Genomic DNA, 21,810 nt, shown 5'->3' on the forward strand with positions numbered 1-21,810 from the left:
TCTTCTGTTGGGTTTCTGTAGTGCTAAGGAAATATATTAGTATGTTACTGAGATTTTCCTGTTGTTCTCTTGTATCTAAAAAAAAAAAAAAGGTTTATTTCTAAATTATATATTTGTGTGTGTGTGTCTGTGTGGGCCACGTGACACCTGGTGCTGGGAACCACCCTCATATCCTCTACAAGAGCAGTATGTACTCCCAGGGCCATCTCTCTAGCTCCATCCTCCTGCACTTTTATTTGGACTTTTCCTTCCATTGTCTCTGTCCTACTGAAGTTTTTCTGCTTTAAGAAGTTTCTCCTTAGCGTGGGGCCTTGTCCTAGGAGGAAGTCTTGGCTTGTGATTTATGTAAGATACTGAGCAAGTATACCACCTCAACACCTCTGAACTTTCTGTGGGTGCCTGGTACTTTCTGATGTTAGCTTGGACACAAGCCATTGGCCTGTCACACTTCCCAGTGAAGACCTATTGACTGTTTTCAGGAACCTTACTACTTTGTTTCTACACTGTCCTTGGTCCTATAATATTCTTGCCTCTGCCTTCTGATAACTGAGATTACAAATGTGAGCCATTGTGCCTGGCTTGTTTCTTTCTTTTTTTTAAAATAAAAATTATTTAAACTAAAAACAATCTTATTTTAGATACCAATCCCAGTTCTCCCTCCTGCCTTCCCGTTTCCCCCACCACTCCCCCCCTTACTTCTTTAGATTTTATATAATTCTTACTTCAATGAAGGGCTTCCTATTAATTTGTATATTATCTTTGATTAGGACAACATAATTCTACTTTATTTTTGATATTTATTTTATGTGTATGAATGTATTACTCGCATACATGTCTATACCATGTATGCGCTATGTTCCCATAGAGGTCATAGGAGGGTGTCAGGTCCCCTGGAACTGAATTTATGAATGGTTGTGAACTGCCATGTGGGTGCTTAGAATTGAACTGGGTCCTCTGCAAGAGGAAGTGCTCTTAACCTCTGAGACTTCTCTCCAGTCCAAGTTTCATACATTTAATAATCAATTTAGTCTTTTTTTTATCCTCCTCCTCCATGTGGAACACTCCTCAACAAATTGCCCTGCTAATTCTATATCTTCTTTTTGTGTGTGGCCCACTGAGCTTAATTAGTGTTTCTTCAAAGAGCATAGTTTATTTACTGGAGCAGGGCAACTTCACAGTAGCTATATCATTAAAGAAAATGTCACCCCCTCTGCCAGCAACCTTTAACTGCCAATAGTCCTAGGAGTTGGCGGGTGAGGCTCTTTTTTGTTAATGATGCACTTTGAAGGACCTAATCTTGTGTAGACCGTGCAGATAACCACAGCTGTAGTGAGTTTGAGTGAAACTGCAGTATGTTCAGAAGATGTCTTTTTCCTGCACATCTCCCCATCCTTTGGCTCTTACGTTCTTTCTGTAGTGTTCTTTGATCTTTGGAGGAGGCGGTAATAGCTGTCCTATTTAGGGCTTCGTCCTCTAACATTACTTAGCTTGGCACTTTGGCCAGTTACAGTTTTCTGTGGAAACTGATATTTCACTGCTGTTAAAAGCATCTCCAGTGAAGGCTTGGAGACACTACTGATCTGTGGATAGAAACATGAGTAAGTATTTAGAAAGCCGTCTGATGACACAAAGTAGTAGTAGGCTCTTGACCATATGCTCTTGACCAGGTTTATGGTGTGGCCTCTGTGTGGTTTATCTGAAGCCTATGGTGTGGTTGGTTACTCATGACATCCATGCCACCAGTAGGCACATCTTGCCTTGCAGGTCGTTATTATAGCCCCCAAAATTCACATCTGAGTAAGACTGTTGATAACTTTTCTTTTTAGCAGCTTGCATAGTATATTCTAGCAGTATGAAGGCTAGCCTATAGGGAAATATCTTCTATCTTAGCTCCAGTTTGATTATGTATGTCTTTGTGATCAAACTATGTGGTATCTGTAGAAATAAGATTTTTAAAATAATTTTAAATTATGTGGGTAACACGAATATAAGTTTCCGAGGTGGCCAGAGTTTTCAGATTCCCTTGGCGCTGGAGTTACAGGTGGTTGTGAGTTATTTGATTAGGAATTAAATTTGGGGCCTCTGCAAGAGTAGTATGGATTCTTCACCACTGAGCCATCTCTTCAGCTCCAGCAATAGAATGTTACTATCAAGATCTGGTGGGGCCAAGAGCAATGGCAATAGCCTGTATTGTTTGGAGGGAAGGGCTCTTGTGCTTCTCTGGTCAGTACCTCATAGGGAGGTAGCCCAAGACTTCTGGTAGAAGCTCTATCTATCTATCAAGGGCTCCTCCATTCTGACTCTTTAAAAAAACAAAACAAAAACAAAAACATAGTTTTTAAATAAGCTTGTATGTTCATAGGTTCCCATATGGCTTATTATATATTTCTTTAGTTTTGATTGCCCCTTTCTCCTTCTAACCTCTTTTCCATTAGCCCCTTTCTGTCTTTCTGGCATTTCTCAGCACTTGGTGTCAAGCACAGCACTTTTACACCTTTATTTATTTATTTAGTGTGCGTATGTATATGCGTGTGCCATGGTATGCTGTGGAGTCAGAGGGCAGCTTGCAGCAATCATCTTCTTCTACCATGTGGACCCTTGAGCTTAGGTGGTCAATTGTCATTTGAAGGGGCTGAACAGATGACTCAGTTGGTAAAATGCCTTTATATCTTGATATGGTAGCATACACTTGTAACCCTAGGGCTAGGAGGTGGAGGACAAACAGGGAGATCCCTGAAGTTCATAGTCTATTCATCCTAGCTGGATTGGTGAGCTTCAGGTTCAATGAAAGCACCTGTCTCTAAGAATAAACTTGAAAAGACATTCCATGTTAACTTCTGACATCAACATGCATGCTTACATGTACATATATGCACTCACAAAACCCTCTGCCATTTTGAGCTAAGGGTTTTTTGAAGGTACACCCTAGACTCCTAGATATCTTTTGATAATTGTCTGATATAGAGAGAATTTTAACTTTCTGTTATGGAATTACAGTACTAGTACTGACCTGGAGTGAAATGGGAGAAACTGAATATCATAACCAGTCAGAGATCTGGCTTGGAGTGTTCTTACCCGTTGGCCCACAGTGATGCTCAGTAGATGGCAGTTTTTGCTTTTACTGATGGTGGATTATCATTTAGTCACATGTTCACTAAAACATAGATTTCTGTCTGATCTGTGAGTAGATCTATCTGTTTTGTCTTCCCTGACAGATTGCAGTTGATGAACCTCCACCAGAAGGATGTAAGTCATTTTTTTCAGTACATGGGCAGCAGACCTGTGATTTTGATTCTCTGGAAACCCTTGTACTAACTGCACCTGACAGGTAGATGTTTTTCTTCATTTCTCATTTCAATGTGGTTCACGTTCCGAGCCTTTTCTCCTATGTGTACTCTCTGAGTTGATTGAGTTTTCTTAGTTTTCTTCCTTATTTGTTTGTTTCAGATAGAGTCTCAGTATATAGTCCTGTAGTCTAGGCTGGCCTCAAAACTCACAAAGATTGGCTTGCCTTTCCTCTGTGGTGCTGGGATTAAAGACATATGTCCCTATGCCCGGCTGATTTTTGTCTCTTTAGTTTGTTGAGAAAAGGTATTGATTTGTAGCCAAGTCTGGTCTTGAACTAGCAATCTTCCTGCTTTGGCCTCCCAAGTGCTAGGGTCATAAACATCGTACATGCCCGGCCCCTCTGATTTTCTTACCTAATCTAAATATGTACTAGGGTATGACTACTAGCTAGAGTAGGTGACCATGAACATCAGCTCCATTATTTAAAATAGTTTTATAAAATGAGGCAAATTCCTTTTTTTTCTCTTGTTTCAAAGTTAGAAGTATTTAACATTCCTATGTATTAGGTAATGATTATGTAGACTTTGTCACTAGCTTATCAAAAATACTGTAGGTGTAAAAACCAGCACCCGACATAGCAGATATGAATGACAATGATCTTTTACCAACAACAGAAAATAACTAAAAGATAATTGAAAGCTTGATTTGAATAATGGATGTACCAGTTTTCCTTGCTTGAAGAGGCCAAGGTCTCCTGGAGTGGGCACTTAAAGTAAGTGCAGAGAGTCTGGAGCAGCAGCCTCTGTACCAGCTCTAATGCACTGTGATGATGACTCGCTCTACCAGAAATGTTAATGGGATTTTTGGTTGTATAAGTCTTGTGTAGTGACATTGTCAGACCAGTACTATCCTCTGCCCAATAAATGGCATTAATATCTCTTATTCAAGATGACAACCAATAAACTCACTGTACTTTCCAGGCAGCCCAGAGTCAAGGTATGGTTGGACTTTTGAGAATTGCCACATGGTAGAGTGATGCTTTCTTGGGTGAAACATAATTGGTGACTTTGTAGTCCCTTCAAAACCTTGTTTGATTTGTTAGAGCAATAATGCAGACCTATGTAAAGAGGGGTCTACTTTTAGTGGAACTACTTTTAGTAGTCTATCTTTTAATAGTATTCTGTTAGGCATTTTTAAGGTTTTAAATTTGTACAAGTGGGTAGGTTTATTTCTGTTGAGGCATCTTTCTACATGCACATTTAGTACATGTAGGTACACTTAAGTATTTTTAACATCTGCTTATTGTCCTATATAAAAATATTCTATTGGTGGTTTTTAAAGTTGTTTTCAGTTTTTGGAACTTTCCTATTATGAAGAACATATTTTTTCATATGTGTTTGCCATCTGTTGAATAGTTTACTATAATAGGGATTGGTAGGTGTGTTAGTTACTTTTTTGTTGCTGTGATAAATTGCCGCGATGAAAGGCAACTTAATGAAGCATTTATTTTGGTATAAGATTTCCGTCCTACTTCTTTTTGCTGTGATAAAACAACATGACCAAAGGCAATTTTGGAAAGGAAGGATTTGTTTGGCTTATATAGCCTTATCAGGGGAAAGCAAGGCAGGAACTGGAAGCAGGAATTGGAGCAGAAACTTTGCAGGAATAGTGTATACTAGCTTGCTCAGCCTTTTTTTTTTTGTATAACCCAGACTATTTATCCAAGGGTCACACTGCCCATAGTAGGGTTGGGCCCTCTTCCATCAATCATTAATCAAGAAAATGCTCTATAGACTTGCCTACGCCCCCCCCCAAAAAAAAAAAAAAAAAGGAAAAGAAAAGAAAAAACTAAGCTACACGGTTTCGGGAAGCTAGATGTCCATCATGACAGGACCCGGAAGCTGAGAGATCACATCTCATTCATACACAGGGAACAGAGAGCGGGAACTGGAGTGTGCCAAGACTATAAACTCTAAAAGTCTGTCCCAAGTGGTGGTGTTCTCTATGTTCCAAACTTTCCTAACTTCCCTCCAAACTATGTCACCAACTGGGGACCACACATTCAAAAACACAAGCCTGCCTGTAAAAGACATTTTCTCTCAAACCACCACAGTAGATCAGAACTTTTAATGTCCTGATGCCAGTCTTAAGAAGTGTGGTGGTGGGGCTGGAGAAATGGTTCAGAGGTTAAGAGCACTGTCTGCTCTTCCAGAGGACCCAAGTTCAATTCCCAGCAACCACATGGTAGCTCACAACCATCTATAATGAGATCTGCTGCCCTCTTCTGGTCTGCAGGCAGAAGACTGTATACATCTTTTTTTTTTTTTTTTTTTTTTTTTTTAAGATGTTTGTTTATTATGTATACAACATTCTGCTTCCATGTATATCTGCACGTCAGAAGAGGGCACCAGATCTCATAATGGATGGTTGTGAGCCACCATGTGGTTGCTGGGAATTGAACTCAGGACCTTTGGTAGAGCAGTCGGTGCTCTTAACATCCGAGCCATCTCATCTCTCCAGCCTCCGATTGTATACATCTTAATAAATCTTAAACAAGAAAAGAAGTATAGTGGTTTCGGCTTTTTGTTTGTATTTTGAAGAAGCTTAAAAAAATGAAGAGGAAAACTGAAAAGTTACATTCATTAGTAGGAAGATCACACTAGCAAACGTGCTCACAGTTATCATGTGCTGCTCACTTTATTTGCCCTTATATTTTCAGAAGAAATTACAGTCATACTCCACATAGTAGAAAGATATTCTGTAGATTTAGTCCTGTGAGATTTGGCATGCATCCTGGCCTCCCTTGTCTTCCTTTGTAGGGATTGATAAAAATATTTAATCCAAGTCAGTATTTCATAGTTAATATTCGTGTAATATACTTTTTTTTTTGTTGTTTTTTTTTTTGTTTTTTTTTTTTTTGTTTTTCGAGACAGGGTTTCCCTGTGGCTTTGGAGACTGTCCCGGAACTAGCTCTTGTAGACCAGGCTGGTCTCAAACTCACAGAGATCCACCTGCCTCTGCCTCCCGAGTGCTGGGATTAAAGGCGTGCGCCACCACTGCCCAGCTATATACTTCTATTTTTTTGTGGCCACGAATGAGTAAAATTCATATTTAACAGTATTCAAACTGACCAAGACTGTGATGCCCTTTATATTAAGATATTTAAAATCTTTGTTAAGTTTTAAAAATCATTAAAAGTGTCCTAGTTTTTGTTTAAATTTTGTTTAATTGAAAATTTTAAGTTTTTAATGTTTATTTCCAGACCTAAACCTTTATTGTTCAAAGGAGATCACAGATATCCCTCATCAAATCCTGAAAGTCCAGTGGTGATTTTTTACTCTGAGATTGGTCATGAAGAATTTTCTAATATTCACTACCAACTTAAATCAAAAAGCAAAGAAGGCAAAATTAATTATGTATTCAGACATTATATATCTGTAAGTATTGACTTATTTTATAATTTCTTGAATATTTATTTGTTTAAAGTGACCTTAGAACATGAGCGTATTCTTTTTCTCTTTAAAAACTAATTTAGTTTGAACTGCTTTTTTGGAGGAAATCCAATACTTTTTATCAGGTATTTCTTTCTGTCTTTGCACTCTCACTCAGCTTTCTCTCTACCCTTCTCTCCCTCCTACTCTCTGCCCCTCCCTCCCTCCCCTTCTCTCCTTTCCTTCCTCTCCAATTTGTTTGTTTGTTTGTTTTTTGAGACAGGGTCTCACTGTGTGGTTCTGGCTAGCCAAAAAACTTACTGTGTGTGGAGCATTGGTGGCACATGCCTTTAATTCCAGCACTCAGGAGGCAGAGGCAGGCAGATCTCTGTGAGTTCGAGGCCAGCCTGGTCTACAGAGCGAGTTCCAGGACAGGTTCCAAAACAATACAGAGAAACCCTGTCTCAAAAAAACTGAAAAAAGAAAAAGAAAGAAAAAAAAAACCCTCACTGTGTGGACCAGGCTGGCTTCAAACTCACAGAAATATACCTGTCTCTGCCTCGCAAGTGCTGGGATCAAAGGTGTGTGCTACCACCTACGACACTTTTCAATTAATTAATTTTTTAACTTTCTTTCTCTTTTATCTTGCACCTCTTGTTTTTTCTCCGTGTCCTCTGGAGTCTTCCCCACACCTAGATTCATTTCCTCTCTTCTTTCTGCCTGGAAGTCCTGCCTAACCTAGCTATTGGCCATTCTCCTCTTTATTAAACCAATCAGAAGGTGCCTTGGCAAAGACACACATCTTCACCGTGTACAAAAAGATTATTCCACACCAGCTAGTACTTTTAACTGCTAAGCTATCTTTCCAGCCCCCACTAGAAACATTTAAATACAGTAAAGCAGTGCATGCACAGACACACACACACACACACACACACACACACACACACACACACACACACACACACACTCACTCACTCACTCACTCACCAAATTGTTCATGTCTGGGGGCTTACCAGCTTTGTCCTTTTCTGTAGGTTTTGGAGTCTTTCTGCTCTCATCTGCACTGTTCCTGAGCCTTGGGGAGGGTAGTTGATATAGATGGCTTGTATAAGGCTGCATACTCATAGTCACTTATTTTCAGCACTTTTAAGTGGTTAAGAGTCTCAGTTATTAACCAGTGTCTACTGCAAATAGAGTCCTTTTTTTTTCTTAAACCACAATTGAGAGCAGCACTAATCTATGGGTATAAACATAAATGTCTAAATATAAATATGTAGAAGTTGGTTTGATATGACCATTAGGCAAAACAACAATAATAGGTTCCCCCTTAGGGCCTATAACATACCCAGCCATTGGATTTTGACCAGGTTTACAGGGATTCATTCTCTGCTGTGGTGTAAGCATTCTGAGTCCAATGAGAAAGCCATAGATTATCCCCCTAACAGTCTTGCTATTATTGTACCAGTGGGTATGTCTTGCCTGGCAGTCAGTATTGTAGCACCTAGGCTCCAGCGCCAGCTAAGACCATTGATGTCTTTTTTTCCCTAGTGGCCTCCATAGCACCTGCCAGCACTGTTGAGATCTAGCCAGCAGCGAGGAAACTTACTGGTCAGTTCCAGAATTAATTTTTTCTATGTCCTGCAACCAATGTGTCTGGTGTCTTTAGCAATAGGGTTTTATACCTAGCTATAGTAGGCAACCAAGAGCAGTGGCATTAGCTTGTATTGTTTAGGGGCCCTCTGGGGCTATCCTGATGAGTAATGCATAATAGAGAGGTATTCCATGCCTAGCACAGGGATTTTTATTTAATAACCAGTGTCTTCTTGGAGCAGCATTGTTCACCCATGCAGGATACCTCTGTTTAAAAGATACATATATATTTTTTAAGACTTACTTTTGTATTTTTAAGTTATATAAATCTGTAAGTGCCTGCATACATACATATACATACATGTGTTCAGTATGTATACCATATATGTGCCTGTTGCTTGGAGAATGTAGAAGAGAATGTCAAGTCCCCTGGAACTGGAGTTTTACAGGCTGTTATATGTGGGTGCTGAGAATCGAACCCAAGTCCTCTGTAAGAACAGCTAGTGCTCTTAACCACTGAGCCAGTTCTGCAGCCCCACAATACATAATTTTTAATTAGCTTTAGAGTAGTGGGTTTTCATAAGATTTTTCATATAGCCTTAGTTTTGTTTCTATCTTGAAATTCTCATTCCATAGTTGTGGCAAGATTAAAAATATAAAGGGGTCTAGGGTTTCCTAAGGAGGGAAACACATTCTAGATTGATTTTATACACAAATGGGATGAATGTTTTCCTGGTAGGCGAGTACTTCTGTTGCTGTTAATACTCACCGAACTCTTTTGAATGCATAGTTAGTAACTTTATATATCAATTTCTAAATAACTTTTCAGTTTTTTTTGAGATTATAAGTACATCATTCCCTCCTTTTCTTCCCCCAGTGCCTCGTATGTACCCCACCTTGGTTTCGTTCAAATTCATCTCTTGTTTTTCTTATGTTGTTAAACATAAAATGTATATATAAACACACACACACACACACACACACACACACACACACACACACACACACATATGCACACCCACAACTGCTCAGTTCATATAATGTTACTTGCACATTTATATTTCAGGACTGGCCATTTGGTATTAGATAACCAATTGGTGTGCTCTTCCATGAAGTCTCACCAGCGTGGCTACTTAAACATGACCTGAGCAGGGATGAAACCAATAGACATGCCAGCAAGGAAGGGAACTGCTATGCCTCACAATGAGCTAAGTGGTGATGGTAGAATTCTTGCTCTGTTTGCAGAATCCCAGGAAGGAGCCAGTTTACCTTTCTGGCTATGGTGTAGAATTGGCAATTAAGAGCACGGAGTACAAGGCCAAGGATGATACTCAGGTGAAAGGTGAATTTATAAAATAAGACCAATGTGTTCTCTTGTCTTTAAATATGACTTAATGGTTGAGGAGTGTGATGAGCCAGTATTTGCATCTTGGTTCATCTTGGTTCTGTTATATCTGAGTGGATGACCTTTAGCATATTTTCTAGGTCCTAATTTTTATATTCTGTAATATATAGGAAATGATAGCTTCTTTTTCAAATATTTAAGCGAAGTAAGGAAGATAATATAAGTCAAGAATTTGGGGTTGCAGGGCGGTGGTGATGTACCTTTAATCTCAGCACTTGGGAGACAGAGGCAGGCAGACCTCTGTGAGTTTGAGGCCAGCCTGATTTCCAGAGCAGTTCCACAGTTCTTTTTAATGTTATTGTTTGTTTCTTTTTGAGACAGGCTTTCACTAAGTTATCCAGGTACACTAAATTAATCAGGCAAGTCTTGAACTTGGTCCTGCCTCAGCCTTCTGAATAGCTGGACTTATGGTGTATGCTATTATATTCTCTAAACTAATTTTAAACATAAAAATGATTGATTGGAATAATAAAACAAGTGGAAAATGATAATACTTAGGGTTTTGTAACTGTAAATCTTCATAATTTAACTGTGAATAAATCCTTCATAATATTTAAATCTATTTTGAAAATTTTCTAAGGCTACAGAAAAAATGCAATTGTTTGTTTGTTTGTTTTTGTTTTTTGAGGCAGGGTTTCTCTGTGTAACAGCCCTAGCTATCCTGGAACTAGATTTGTAGACCAGGACGGCCTTAAACTCAGAGATCTGCCTGCCTCTGCCTCCCGAGTGCTTGAATTAAAGGTGTGCACCACCACCTAGTGAGAATTTCTTGTTATGTTGTTCAAGAACAGAAGAAATATTAAACACTGTTGGTTTAAAAGCCTATAGTGAAATGTTAATCGAAGCATTTGACATTTCTTTTTAACATTCAAACTTTGTGAAATTAACATTTTATTTCTATTCTGAGCTACTAGACATGTCTTTACTATGTCTTTATAGGAACTGATGTGAATACCACAGTCATTGGTGAAAATGATCCTATTGATGAGGTTCAGGGGTTTCTTTTTGGAAAATTACGGTATGTTAATGCCTCCTTGCATTCCTGATGTCTTTCTCATTACTGTCTGAGTGTGCCTCTACTAGCACGTTATATATGGAGTCTACAGTGGAGAAAACCCATTTCACTTATAGTAAAGTTCGTCATTTCTAGTTGTTCCAAGCACGTTGTTGTTGGTTGGCACTGTAGTTATCTACCTATGGCCAAAGTGGATTTTCTGTTCCTCTCAGTTGATGGCATAAAGTTACGTATTATTGTTTTGACTGAATAACAGAATAGATCAAATTGTTGTTTGTTCATAGAGTTGGTGGTAGTATGGATTTTTAAATTAGAGTGACCAGAATTATTTTCTAATGCTAAGCAGAACCTGAAAAAAAAAATAAGCAAGAGCTTTATAGTACTTTAAAAACACATAGCAGAAATAACGTTCTGTCAGCCAACAGGAAATTTTTTTTTTATTGTGGTTGGTATTTTTGAGGCAGGGTTTTGTTTTGTAGCCCTGGTTGGTCTGGAGTTCTCTATGTAGACCAGGCTCCTCTCAGCCACACCTGCCTCTGCCTCCTGGGTGCAGTCATGCCTGGTAGAAGATGATTTTTTTTTTTTTTTTTTTTTTTTTTTTTTTTTTTTGAGACAGGGTTTCTCTGTGTAGCTTTGGAGCCTATCCTGGCACTCACTCTGTAGACCAGGCTGGCCTCGAACTCACAGACATCCGCCTGCCTCTGCCTCCCGAGTGCTGGGATTAAAGGCGTGCACCACCAACGCCAGGCTAGATGATTTTAATAATGGAAATTGTCTAAAAATTTCTCAGACCATTTTGTGAAAATATTGTAATTTATAGCAGAAATTTATTCTTAACCATGGTGACTTGATAAATTTTCCAGAGCCTTGAATTCTGCTCTGTGTAGGAATTTCAGAACATCTGTCGTATGCTGCCTGTTTAAAAAATAAAAAAAAGATGTCAATAAATAACATATGCCAGGCTCATTTTCATGTGCTTTAGTTATGACATTTGGCTGAGTGAAATAGTCTAACCAGGTTTCCAGTTTAGGCAGTAATGTCTTCATTTCCAGTTGAATTGCTGTGTTGGGTTGATTCATTGCCTACGTACACTTGTTGTTTGCCGTCACTTTGAACTATGGTTGTTGTCAGTACCACTTTTATTTGATGAAGATTTCCAGAATCTTTTAATACTCTTTTTAGACTTTTTGATTACTTTTATTTATTTTGCGTGTGTGCATGCGTGCGTGTGTGTAGTGGGGACAGAGCATAGTATGCATATGGACCTGGTTCTCTGACTCACCTTCTGAGTCCTGGGGCTCACACTCAGATTCTCAGGCTTGATGGCAAGCCTTTACTGGCCTCACCAGCTCACTGGTCTCTTTTTGCTGTTTTTTGGGTGTTGCTGAGATTTTACGTATTTATAGCACAAAAGTGCCATGTAGACTATACAGTGTTAACTTGTAGAGGGCCGTTGTTGTGCTTTAACATTTTTTGCCCATACTAAAGAAATTTTCTTAGATTTGGGAGGGGACAATCACAAAGATAAATCTGTAGTCCTTCGCTAAGTGCACTCTAAAAAACAATGAAAATAATTCTGTTTCTGTCAGAGAATTGTACCCCAACTTGGAAGGACAACTGAAAGAATTCCGAAAGCATCTTGTGGAGAGCACCAATGAAATGGCACCCTTGAAAGTTTGGCAGCTGCAAGGTAATGGAAACGCAGAGGTCACTGACAGTTGTGTCAGTATATTTTTTCGTATTAAAAAAAAAAATGCAGAACTTGGGCTAGGGATATAACTCAGTTGTTAGAGTGCTAATCTAGCATGCACAGAGTCCTGGGTTGATTCCCAGCACCACATTAACCAGGATACGTACTGTACCTGTGATCCCAGTACTTACATCTGAGGCAAGATGATTGTCAGGAGTTCCAGGTCAACTTCTGCTATAGAATGAAACCTTGTGGTGCTGGAGGGGGTTGGATTGCAGAGTTTGAATGAAATTGACAAGATTCTGAGAGTATCACAGATTATGATTTTTTAAAATACACACACACATACACACACATATGCATGTATGTTTAGATACCATTTTACAATTAAAATATAATTACACCACATCTCTTCTTCCATCTCCAACTCTTCCCATGTTAATAATGTAACTTGCTGAGTACACTTAGTGTTGCTTGTGTATATATGCTTTCAGGGCTGACTGCTCAGGTTTGGATAACCAACTAAGGGGGCTCATCCTCTGGAAGCTAATTCTCTCTTTTTCAGCATGTTTATTGTTGGTGTATAGAAAATCTATTGATTTTTGTAAATTGATTTTGTATCCTGTCACTGCTGAAATTGCTGAAGTTTTCTTATTGAATTTGGGATCTCTTATGCATAATACTATGTCATCTGCAAATAGGAAATTATGTCTCCTTCTTACCCTTGCCTTACTGCTCTAGCTAGTGTTTTGAGTACTAAATGGAAAAGACATGGGTATAAGGGCCTGCCCTGTTTCTTTCCTTATTTTAGTAGGATTTGAGTTCTCCATTTAGGGTAATATTGGCTGCTAGTGCCATTCTCTTTTGATTTTTGTCATGAAGTCATGCTGGGTTTGTCAAAGACTTTTCTCTACATACATTGAGACAGTCTTTTGTTTGTTTGTTTTGAGACAAGGTGTGTTGTCTTAGGTGGCCTGAAACTTATTATGTAGATCAGGCTGGCCTTGAACTCAGAGATCTGCCTGCTTCTACTTTCTGAGTGCTGGGATCTAAGGTGTGTGCCACCATACCTGGCCAGAAATGGTTAAATGATTTTTGACTATTTATATGATTTATCACATTTATCAACTTACATATGTTGAACTATCCTTGTATCTTGCGGATAAAGTTAACTTTGTCATGGTGGGTAATTATTTTGGTACATGCCTTTATGGAATTTGCAGGTATTTTACTGAGGATTTATGAATGTATTTTCCTGATGGGTATTGGCCTGTAGTGTTCTTTTTTGTTGTATCTATATTTTTGTTATTAAGTACTGGCTTACTAGAAGTTTGAACGTCTTCAGTTTCTATTTGTTGAGTAAATTTAAGAAATATTAGCTGTAGATCTTTGAAAGTCTGGTAGAACTCTGTGTGACTCCATCTGGGCCTGAGCTCCTTAGTTGGAAGGCTTTTAGTTACTCTTTTGTTTACCTGTTTAAATACTCCAATACAACAATACTCATTTGTTACTGAGCTGTAGATCTCTTCTTGGCTTAACTTCGGTGGTTTGCACGAATCTAGAACATTGTCTGTTTCTTTTAGACTTTCCAACTAATAGATTCAGGTTTGTAAAATATTTTCTTATATTGTTCTGAATTTCTTTGGTGTCTGTTAATGTTTCACTGTTCATTTCTAATTCTGTTAATTTTGGTTTTCTCATTCTTTCTTTTGGTTAATTGGGCTAAGGGTCTGTGTCAGTCTTGTTTAACTTCTCAAAGAATCAGCTCTTATAAAGAGTCAGTGGTTCTTTTTTTTTTAATTTCTGTTTTTTTAAATTCTGGTCTGAATTTTAATATTTCTTGCCATTTACTGGGCTTGTGTTTGTTTTGTTCTTGTTTTTCTAAATTCTTGAGTTGCATCACTAAGCCATTTATTTGTAGTCTTTCTGACTTTTTAATGTAAGTACTTTTAGTTATAAATTGGGTAGGTTTTAGTGTGCCCCAGAGATTATTGTTGTGCTGCATTTTCATTTTTATTTTGCTCCAGGAATTTCTTGACTTCTTCAACATTCAGTAATGTGTTTTTAATCTCCATGAGTTTGTGTACTTTCTAGAGATTTGTATGCTGTTGATTTTCTGTTTTATCACACTGTGGTCAGATAGGATACATGGTGTTGTTTCTATTTTTCTGAATGTTAAGATTTATTTTGTGCTCTATTTTTGAGAAGCTCTCATGGGCTGCAGGGTTGAATGTGTATTCTCTGGTGTGTATGTGGAATACTTTATAATCTGTTAAGCCCATTTGATGTATAAGATATTTAACTCTCATGCTTCTCTGCTGAGTCTTTTTCTATTGGAGACAGTGTGGTATTAAAACTATTATTATTGGGTTGATGTTAATCTTTGTCTTTAATTTGGTAAGCTTTTTATGAAATTGGGTGCACCAGAATTGGATGTGTATATCCTTAGTTATACTGTCATCTTGGTTAATTGTTCCCTTAAATAGAATGACATATCCTTCTTTATGTCTTTCAGTTAATTTTGGTTTGAAATCTATTTGGTTTGGAGTTATTTTAGTTTTAGCTTGAAGTCTATTTAGTTTGAAGTCTAAGCAATGCCTGCTTGTTTCTTGGTCCATTTGCTTGCAGTGGTTTTCCCATCCTTTACTTTGAGGTGGTGCCTATCTTTAAGGCTGAGATGAGTTTCTTGTACACAGCATAAATGTTTTGTTTCTTTATTCATCCAGCAATCCCGTCTTTTGATTGGGAAGTTGAGGCCATTAGTATTTAAAGTTATTGAAAGGTGTGTGATGATTGCAGTCATTTTTTCCCCTAACAGTTTATGTTCCCAGTTCTACTTTTTGTTTTCTTAATTAGGGCATCATTTATTTTCTTTCTACAGATTCCTAGGTGTCATTATTCCTCTCTTCAATCCGGCATTACTGCTTTGAGTATTATCTTTAGGGCTTTGTTTTGTAAACAGGAATTCTTTTACCTTTTTTATGTCACGGAAAGTTTTTCTTTCTCCTTCAACAATGGCAGATACATTTGCTGGACATGGCATTCTAACTTGGCATCCATAGCCTCTTAGCACTTAGTGTGCCTTGCTCCAGCATCTTCTGGCTTTCAAAGTTTCTGCTGAGAAATCAGACGTTATTCTGATATGTTGCCCTTTATATTTGATTTGCAATTTTTCCTTTTGTAACTTTGAGTACTCTTGGTTCTGTATACTCAGTGCTTTAAATAGGATATGCCATGGAGTTTGTTTTCTGGTCTTGTCTTTATGGTGTTCTGTGTACTTCTTATATCTGTGTCTATCCCTTTCCTTAGTTTGGGGAAGTATTTCTCTATGATCTTGTTAAAGATCTGGTCTCTGACATTGATCTGGGATTCTTCTCCATCATCTCTACCTGTAATTTGAAGATTTGAGTACCACAGATTTTAAAGACAGTGGTTAAGAGAAGAAAGGGAATCCTCTGTAAAAACCTGTCCCATTTTTTATTTTTAGGTTTGTACTTTTTTAAATAGTGCGGATATGCTGGGTGGTGGTAATGACGCCTTGGGAGACAGAGGCAGGTGGGAGTTCGAGGCTAGCCAGGTCTACAAAGTTACACAGAGAAACCCTGTCTTGAAAATCAAACAACAAACAAAAACCAAAAGAACCAAAACAAACAAAAAAAACCAGTGAAAACAAAACGAACAAAAATAGTGCTCTCTGTCTCTGTCTCTGTCTCTCTCTTTCTCTCTCTCTCTCTCTCTCTCTCTATATATATATATATATATTATTTATTATGTATACAATTATCTGCATGCATGCTTGCACATCAGAAGAGGGTACCAGATCCCATCACAGAGGGTTGTGAGCCACTATGTGGTTGCTGGGGATCAGGACCTCTGGAAAGAGTAGTCAGTGGTCTTAACCTCTGAGCCATCTCTCTAGCCCTAGTGCTGATATTTGATCTAGGGCCTCACATATTGGACGTGCACTCTACCATTTTCCCAAGATAATTTGCTAAATATCTTAATCCTGTACTTTATGATATATTGTATATCTAGCAGACACCTCTGCTAAATGTGTTAGCATGTGCCCTAGGGGTTTATGCATATAGATCATGAATAATTTAATAAACACTCCAAAGGTCCATGAAGTGGTTGCATTCTAAGGCATTCTTCACTGTCAGGGAATTGTGGGAAGTACTGGGATTTTGGTCTACTGTCATTACCTTAGATTCCTATGTTCTAATATGACTCTTGGCATTGTTGCAGATCTCAGTTTCCAGACTGCTGCCCGCATCCTGGCTGCCCCTGTGGAGTTAGCTTTGGTGGTGATGAAAGATATTAGTCAGAATTTTCCTACCAAAGCCAGGTAACATCTACTAAGGTTTTGGTACAACCTTCTCCTTAACATTATACCCAGTGGCTTTCATGTTTACATAGAACATGATATAACTAAAATGTAAAAATGATTTAATTTGAAACCTATTTGTAACTACTGTTGTAATTGGTGTCCTCTTTCTAAGAAGATGACAAGACCATTCATTGGTTGTGTGGTTGAAGAGAGAGAGACCTGGATGTTGTTGGCACTGCCGCACTTATGCCAGATCAGCTAATCTAGAGTCTGACCCAGACTGCCAGTTGTGAGTCCTGATGAGAAGGGCTTTGCCTAGGGCTCTGTGGTAGCACTTGCCTCACATGTGTAAGGCCCCAGGTTTAATCCTCAGTCCTGGCACAAAGAAGAGGAAGAGAAGGGGGATGTGGACAGTCAGGTTCCTGATGTAGAAACTGAGGCTCAGAGAGACTGACTCTTCATAGTAACAATATTCTGAATTTTCCGACATAACTGCCTATTCCATAATGTTACTCTCTGTCTTGTGAATGCAAGGTAAAATTATTTCAAAGCCACATTCTTAGAAGCTTTTAACAGATGTCATTGCTGATCTTGGTCTCAAGTTGCTAAGAAGCACTAGTGGGCTTAGTTCTGGGCTGAGGGTTTTATAAGTAAGTTCTTTTTTTCACTGTGTAGTATGCCTGTGTAAGATTTCTTAATCCATCATGCATCTGGAAGATACGCATGCAGGACTCAACCTTTAGCAGAAGGATTTAATAGGACCAGAAGTCTGCTTCAGTGCATTTAATGCTATTTATCTGTCACAGTCAATGTCAATGTCACATAAGGAGTAGGGCCACACAGTCAAGTGAGACCTTGAAAGCAACTGGACTTGCTGTCACGTATTGTCACTATGAAGTTTTCCTTTGTTGTTCTGTCTTACAGAAATAGAAATTTGTGCATCTGTGAAATAACTTGTAGAGCTGTGACATTTACTTAGTTCTTATCTTTGTAGTTTATTGAACTATGTGTTTCATGCTTAAGAATAGGGAAATTGAAAGCCTTTATATGGAATGCTAAGTGAAGCCCTGATCATATTTTTGTTTCTTAGAGCAATAACCAAAACAGCTGTGAGCTCACAACTTAGAACGGAAGTGGAAGAGAACCAGAAGGTATTAGTAACTGGTAGAAAACATTCTGTCCTGTGTTGTATCTTTTAAAAAATGAAGAAACTTATTAAAGTAGTGGCATTTATTACTTTTAGTAATACTTATAAACACTTAGAGTAATTATTATATAGTAAATGATCACATACACATATACCAATTAAAGTTGGTAGCATTTTGTTAAGGAGATCAGTCTCCTGATAGGGTGGGGGTGGGGTCAACAGGGAGTATGGACCGCTTGTTTTAAGCAGACTTCCTTTAAACCTTTTTCATGCCTGCCTTTGATGCACTCCACAGGGTAGCTGGGTTCTTGTCTGTCCATCCCATCAGCCCCTCATGTGGCTTCTGGAGACTGCCACGACACTCACTACTCACTCTCACCAACTTCTGCTTCCAGGTTCCCTTGGTCTTTTTCTGTCTGTGCTCTTTGCCATGGGGATTCGTAACAGAAAAGGCCTGTCTCCTTACAGACATTTCTCTAGAGTTGTGGAGGGGTAGGGGAAACCCTTGTGTTCAATTAACCTTTTAAAATCTTTCTTTTGGTTTTTTTGAGATAGGGGTTCTCTGTGTGGACCTGGCTGTCATGGAACACATTATGTAAACCAGGCTGTCTCAGAGATTCACCTCCCTCTGCCTCCCAAGTGCTGGTGTCAGGCGAGTGCCACCACACCCATTTTACCACCAGATTTCATTATGTGTAGGGTGTTACTTTATTAAATAGATTTGAGAAAGAAACCAAATATGAATTTATGAAATTAAAAGCATTACAGGTAAGGTGGTGCACACCTGGGATCCCTGTTTGTAGGAAGTGGAGGCAGAAGAACTGGAACTTTGTGGCCATCCTTGGCTACATAGTGAGTTTGAAGCTGGCTTGGGATTTCTTTAATTTTATGGTTCCTTGTTTACCGCTCTAAAGGTGGTGGGACCTGGGAGAGTGGAGCCTAAAAACAGAGTGGATGAAAGTGTCATGCAATAGTCAGTTTTCTTCAGAGCATCAGAGAACATATACCTTGAGGTTAAGAGTCACATGAGTAAAGTGTCCAATCACAAGGGCAAGCAGCATATGGCAAAAAGTTGTTTTCCTTAGAGGCATATAAACAAATAACAATGTCCAGCTGTAATGAATAATCTGAAGTAAACTCACTCCTATTTCCTACACCTGGGAGGGGCTTGAATACACACTCCAAGAACAATTCTGTTTTTGGAGAAAACTTTTGGAGACTCTTGTCTTAGTTTCTTGAAGGTTTCTTATAAGCACTCAGAATTCTTATCATTCCATTCTTGGACTATGTTCTGACATCTACCCATGCCAGAGGAGGTATAACATTAAATTACGTGAGCTATATTGGTATTTCTTGGATTCTTAACCTTGTATGCATAAATACATGCATACAGAAATTTATAAAGATGAAGCACAAGTGCATACAATCTTAAATCTAGTGTGATGTGTTTTCTTAAAGTGAGCTCACCTGTGTCCCAGAGCTAGCAGTAAATACGAGTTATAATGGGTTATATTTACAAACTCAGAGTTAGACTTCCTTACCATCTCGGGCCCAAGAGAGTGGGCATGAAACTGTCCCATTAAGAAAATTTGAATTCTTGCTGGGTGGTGGTGGGGCATGCCTTTAGTTCTAGTACTTGGGAGGCAGAAGCAGGCAGATCTTTGTTCAAGACCAGCCTGATCTACAAGAGCTAGTTCCAGGACAGGCTCCAAAGCTACACAGGGAAACCCTGTCTCAAAAAACCAAAACCAAAACAATAACAACAAAAACAAACAAAAAGTAAATTCCAATTATTTTTTTAAGTGTGTGTGTGTGTATGTGTGTGTGTGTGTATGCATGTTAGTGTATCAAGGCTTACCTATGGACGTCAGAGGACACCTTTCAGGAATTAGTTCTTGCACTCTCCCTTGCTGAGGCGGGGTCTCTTTTGTTTCTCATGCTGTACTGTGCACTCCAGGCTAGCTGGGCCTCAGGATTTCTGGCAGTTCTGTCTCCACCTTTTGTCTTGCTCAGGAGCACGGACTTTATAGATGTGCACTGTTACGTCTGGCTTTTTACATGGGCTTCAGGGAATGACTTGAGTTGGCTTGGAGGGCTATGCTTCTACCTGCTCTTCTCTGGTTTGAAATTCCAGTTCTTAGTTGCTTCAGCTCTCCATTATTTTCTTGTTTGTTTTTTTTTATTGTTGTTTTTATTTTTGTTTTTGTTGTTGTTGGGTTGTTTGTTTTTAAGGGGGTTTTGTTGTCTTTCATTAATTTAAAAATTTTATATATTTTTTTCATATACACCCTCCTTGTTCTTTCAGATTTATGGTCTTTGTTTTCATTGTTACATGGATGTGTGTTTTCAACATTTTGTATTATCCTCCTTCTTGTTTTCTGTTCAATACTGTCATGTCTGTGAAGCCTAAGACACAGCTTCCTCACTGTTTTGTTTTCCCATGCAGTGCTTGAGCTTCAAAGTATGCTTTCCTTAGTCACTGACTACTGGAGAGTGAAGGTGCTCCTCAGGGTTAATAGAGATAACTCTGTCCTTGGTGTCTGGTTACTTTCTTTTGTACTCCACTGTATTGTCTAGCCCTCCTGTGGTAGGATACACAAGACAGACGTGTCAGAGTGGAGGCACATCTGTGTCTGGCAGGTTTTGGGCAGCACAGTCACCAGCATACTGAACTGTCACTCTATGGGACACAGCAATGAAGTACTCCACGGATCAGGCCTTGCTGGCCTAGGCAGGTGGAGGGGTGTTGCCCTCAGTACAACAACCCAGTTTCTTGGCATGCTTTAGTTTGAAGGCTTAAGATGGGTTGGGTTTGGTGTTAGAAACCCTTTGTTCAGCCCTATATTTCATCAAGGGGACCTTGTGTTGGTTGCCAGCCCAGCCTTGGTTGGCATCACAATTAGGAAGGCAACAGAAGCATAAAAAAGCAAAGCTATGCACTTTAATCTGGCACTTACTTGCAAACACAGGTAAGGAAATCCAATGCCTGTGTAACTTGACAGATAGACAGATAAAAGGGAGAATCCTCCTGTGACCCCAATTATAAATAGCTTACTTCTTCTGCCTTCACTATTAAGGAGATAATTCAATTTCGTAAAAAAGGCTTTCTTTGTTATTAACGCAGTGAACAAACCTGTACATTCCATTGGTGTCTTCCATAAAGCAGAACTGTAAGCTTTCGTTCTTTGTAGTCAGTTCAGAGAATTATTGGAAAATGAACCCAAAAGAATAAATATCTTACTGTATTGTGGGCCAGGAAGAAACATGTTATTTTAAAAATTATCTAGAGATAATATTTGTTTAATTAGTCCTATTTATATTTTGTTGTGTTTGATGTGTGTGAGGAACACAGTTTTGTGGGTACACATGCATTTGAGTGTATGTAAGCATGTACTGGAGCCAGAAGGTTGGTGCTGGGTGTCTTCCTAAATTGCTCTCCACTTTATTTACTGAGGCAGGGTCTCGGACTGAACCTAGGACTCACATTCAGCTAGTCTAGCTAGTCAGTTTGTCTTTGGGAATCTCATCTCTTCCAAAATGCTAAGGTTACAGGTGGATCACCATGCCTGCCTGCCTGGGTTCTGGGGATCTGAACACCAGTCCTCCCTCTTGCATGGCAAGCACTTTCTTTATCCATTGAGCCACCCTCTTGGCTACTGTTTTCTTTCTTTTTTAATGATTTATTTATTTATTTATTTTTATTTTATGTTCATTAGTGTTTGACCTGCATGTATGTCTATGTGAGGGTGTTGGATCCTCTGGAATTGGAGTTATAGACACTTGTGAGCTGCCGTATGGGTGCTGGGAATTGAACCCGGGTCCTCTGAAAGAGCAGCCAGTTCCCTTAACCACCGAGCCATCTCTCCAACCATCTTATTTTCTTTTTTGATAAGTGACTCATAGCACTTAGTATC

At 38.9% G+C, this 21,810-nt stretch overlaps 1 protein-coding gene across 3 annotated transcripts in view; it reads left to right on the plus strand.

The window, feature by feature from the left end:
- Uggt1 (UDP-glucose glycoprotein glucosyltransferase 1) overlaps window positions 1-21,810 on the plus strand; it is a 118,162-nt gene that overhangs the window by 19,762 nt on the left and 76,590 nt on the right. For all 3 annotated transcript variants that reach the window (XM_027386884.2, XM_027386883.2, XM_027386882.2), the window contains exons 5-11: window positions 3,216-3,328; window positions 6,551-6,725; window positions 9,558-9,654; window positions 10,657-10,735; window positions 12,322-12,422; window positions 16,668-16,767; window positions 17,840-17,900. In XM_027386884.2, the coding sequence (XP_027242685.1) occupies window positions 3,216-3,328; window positions 6,551-6,725; window positions 9,558-9,654; window positions 10,657-10,735; window positions 12,322-12,422; window positions 16,668-16,767; window positions 17,840-17,900 (726 nt within the window). The remainder of the gene's footprint in view (window positions 1-3,215; window positions 3,329-6,550; window positions 6,726-9,557; window positions 9,655-10,656; window positions 10,736-12,321; window positions 12,423-16,667; window positions 16,768-17,839; window positions 17,901-21,810) is intronic.

Source organism: Cricetulus griseus (genome assembly GCF_003668045.3).
Source record: "Cricetulus griseus strain 17A/GY chromosome 1 unlocalized genomic scaffold, alternate assembly CriGri-PICRH-1.0 chr1_1, whole genome shotgun sequence".
Classification (NCBI taxonomy): Eukaryota; Metazoa; Chordata; class Mammalia; order Rodentia; family Cricetidae; genus Cricetulus; species Cricetulus griseus.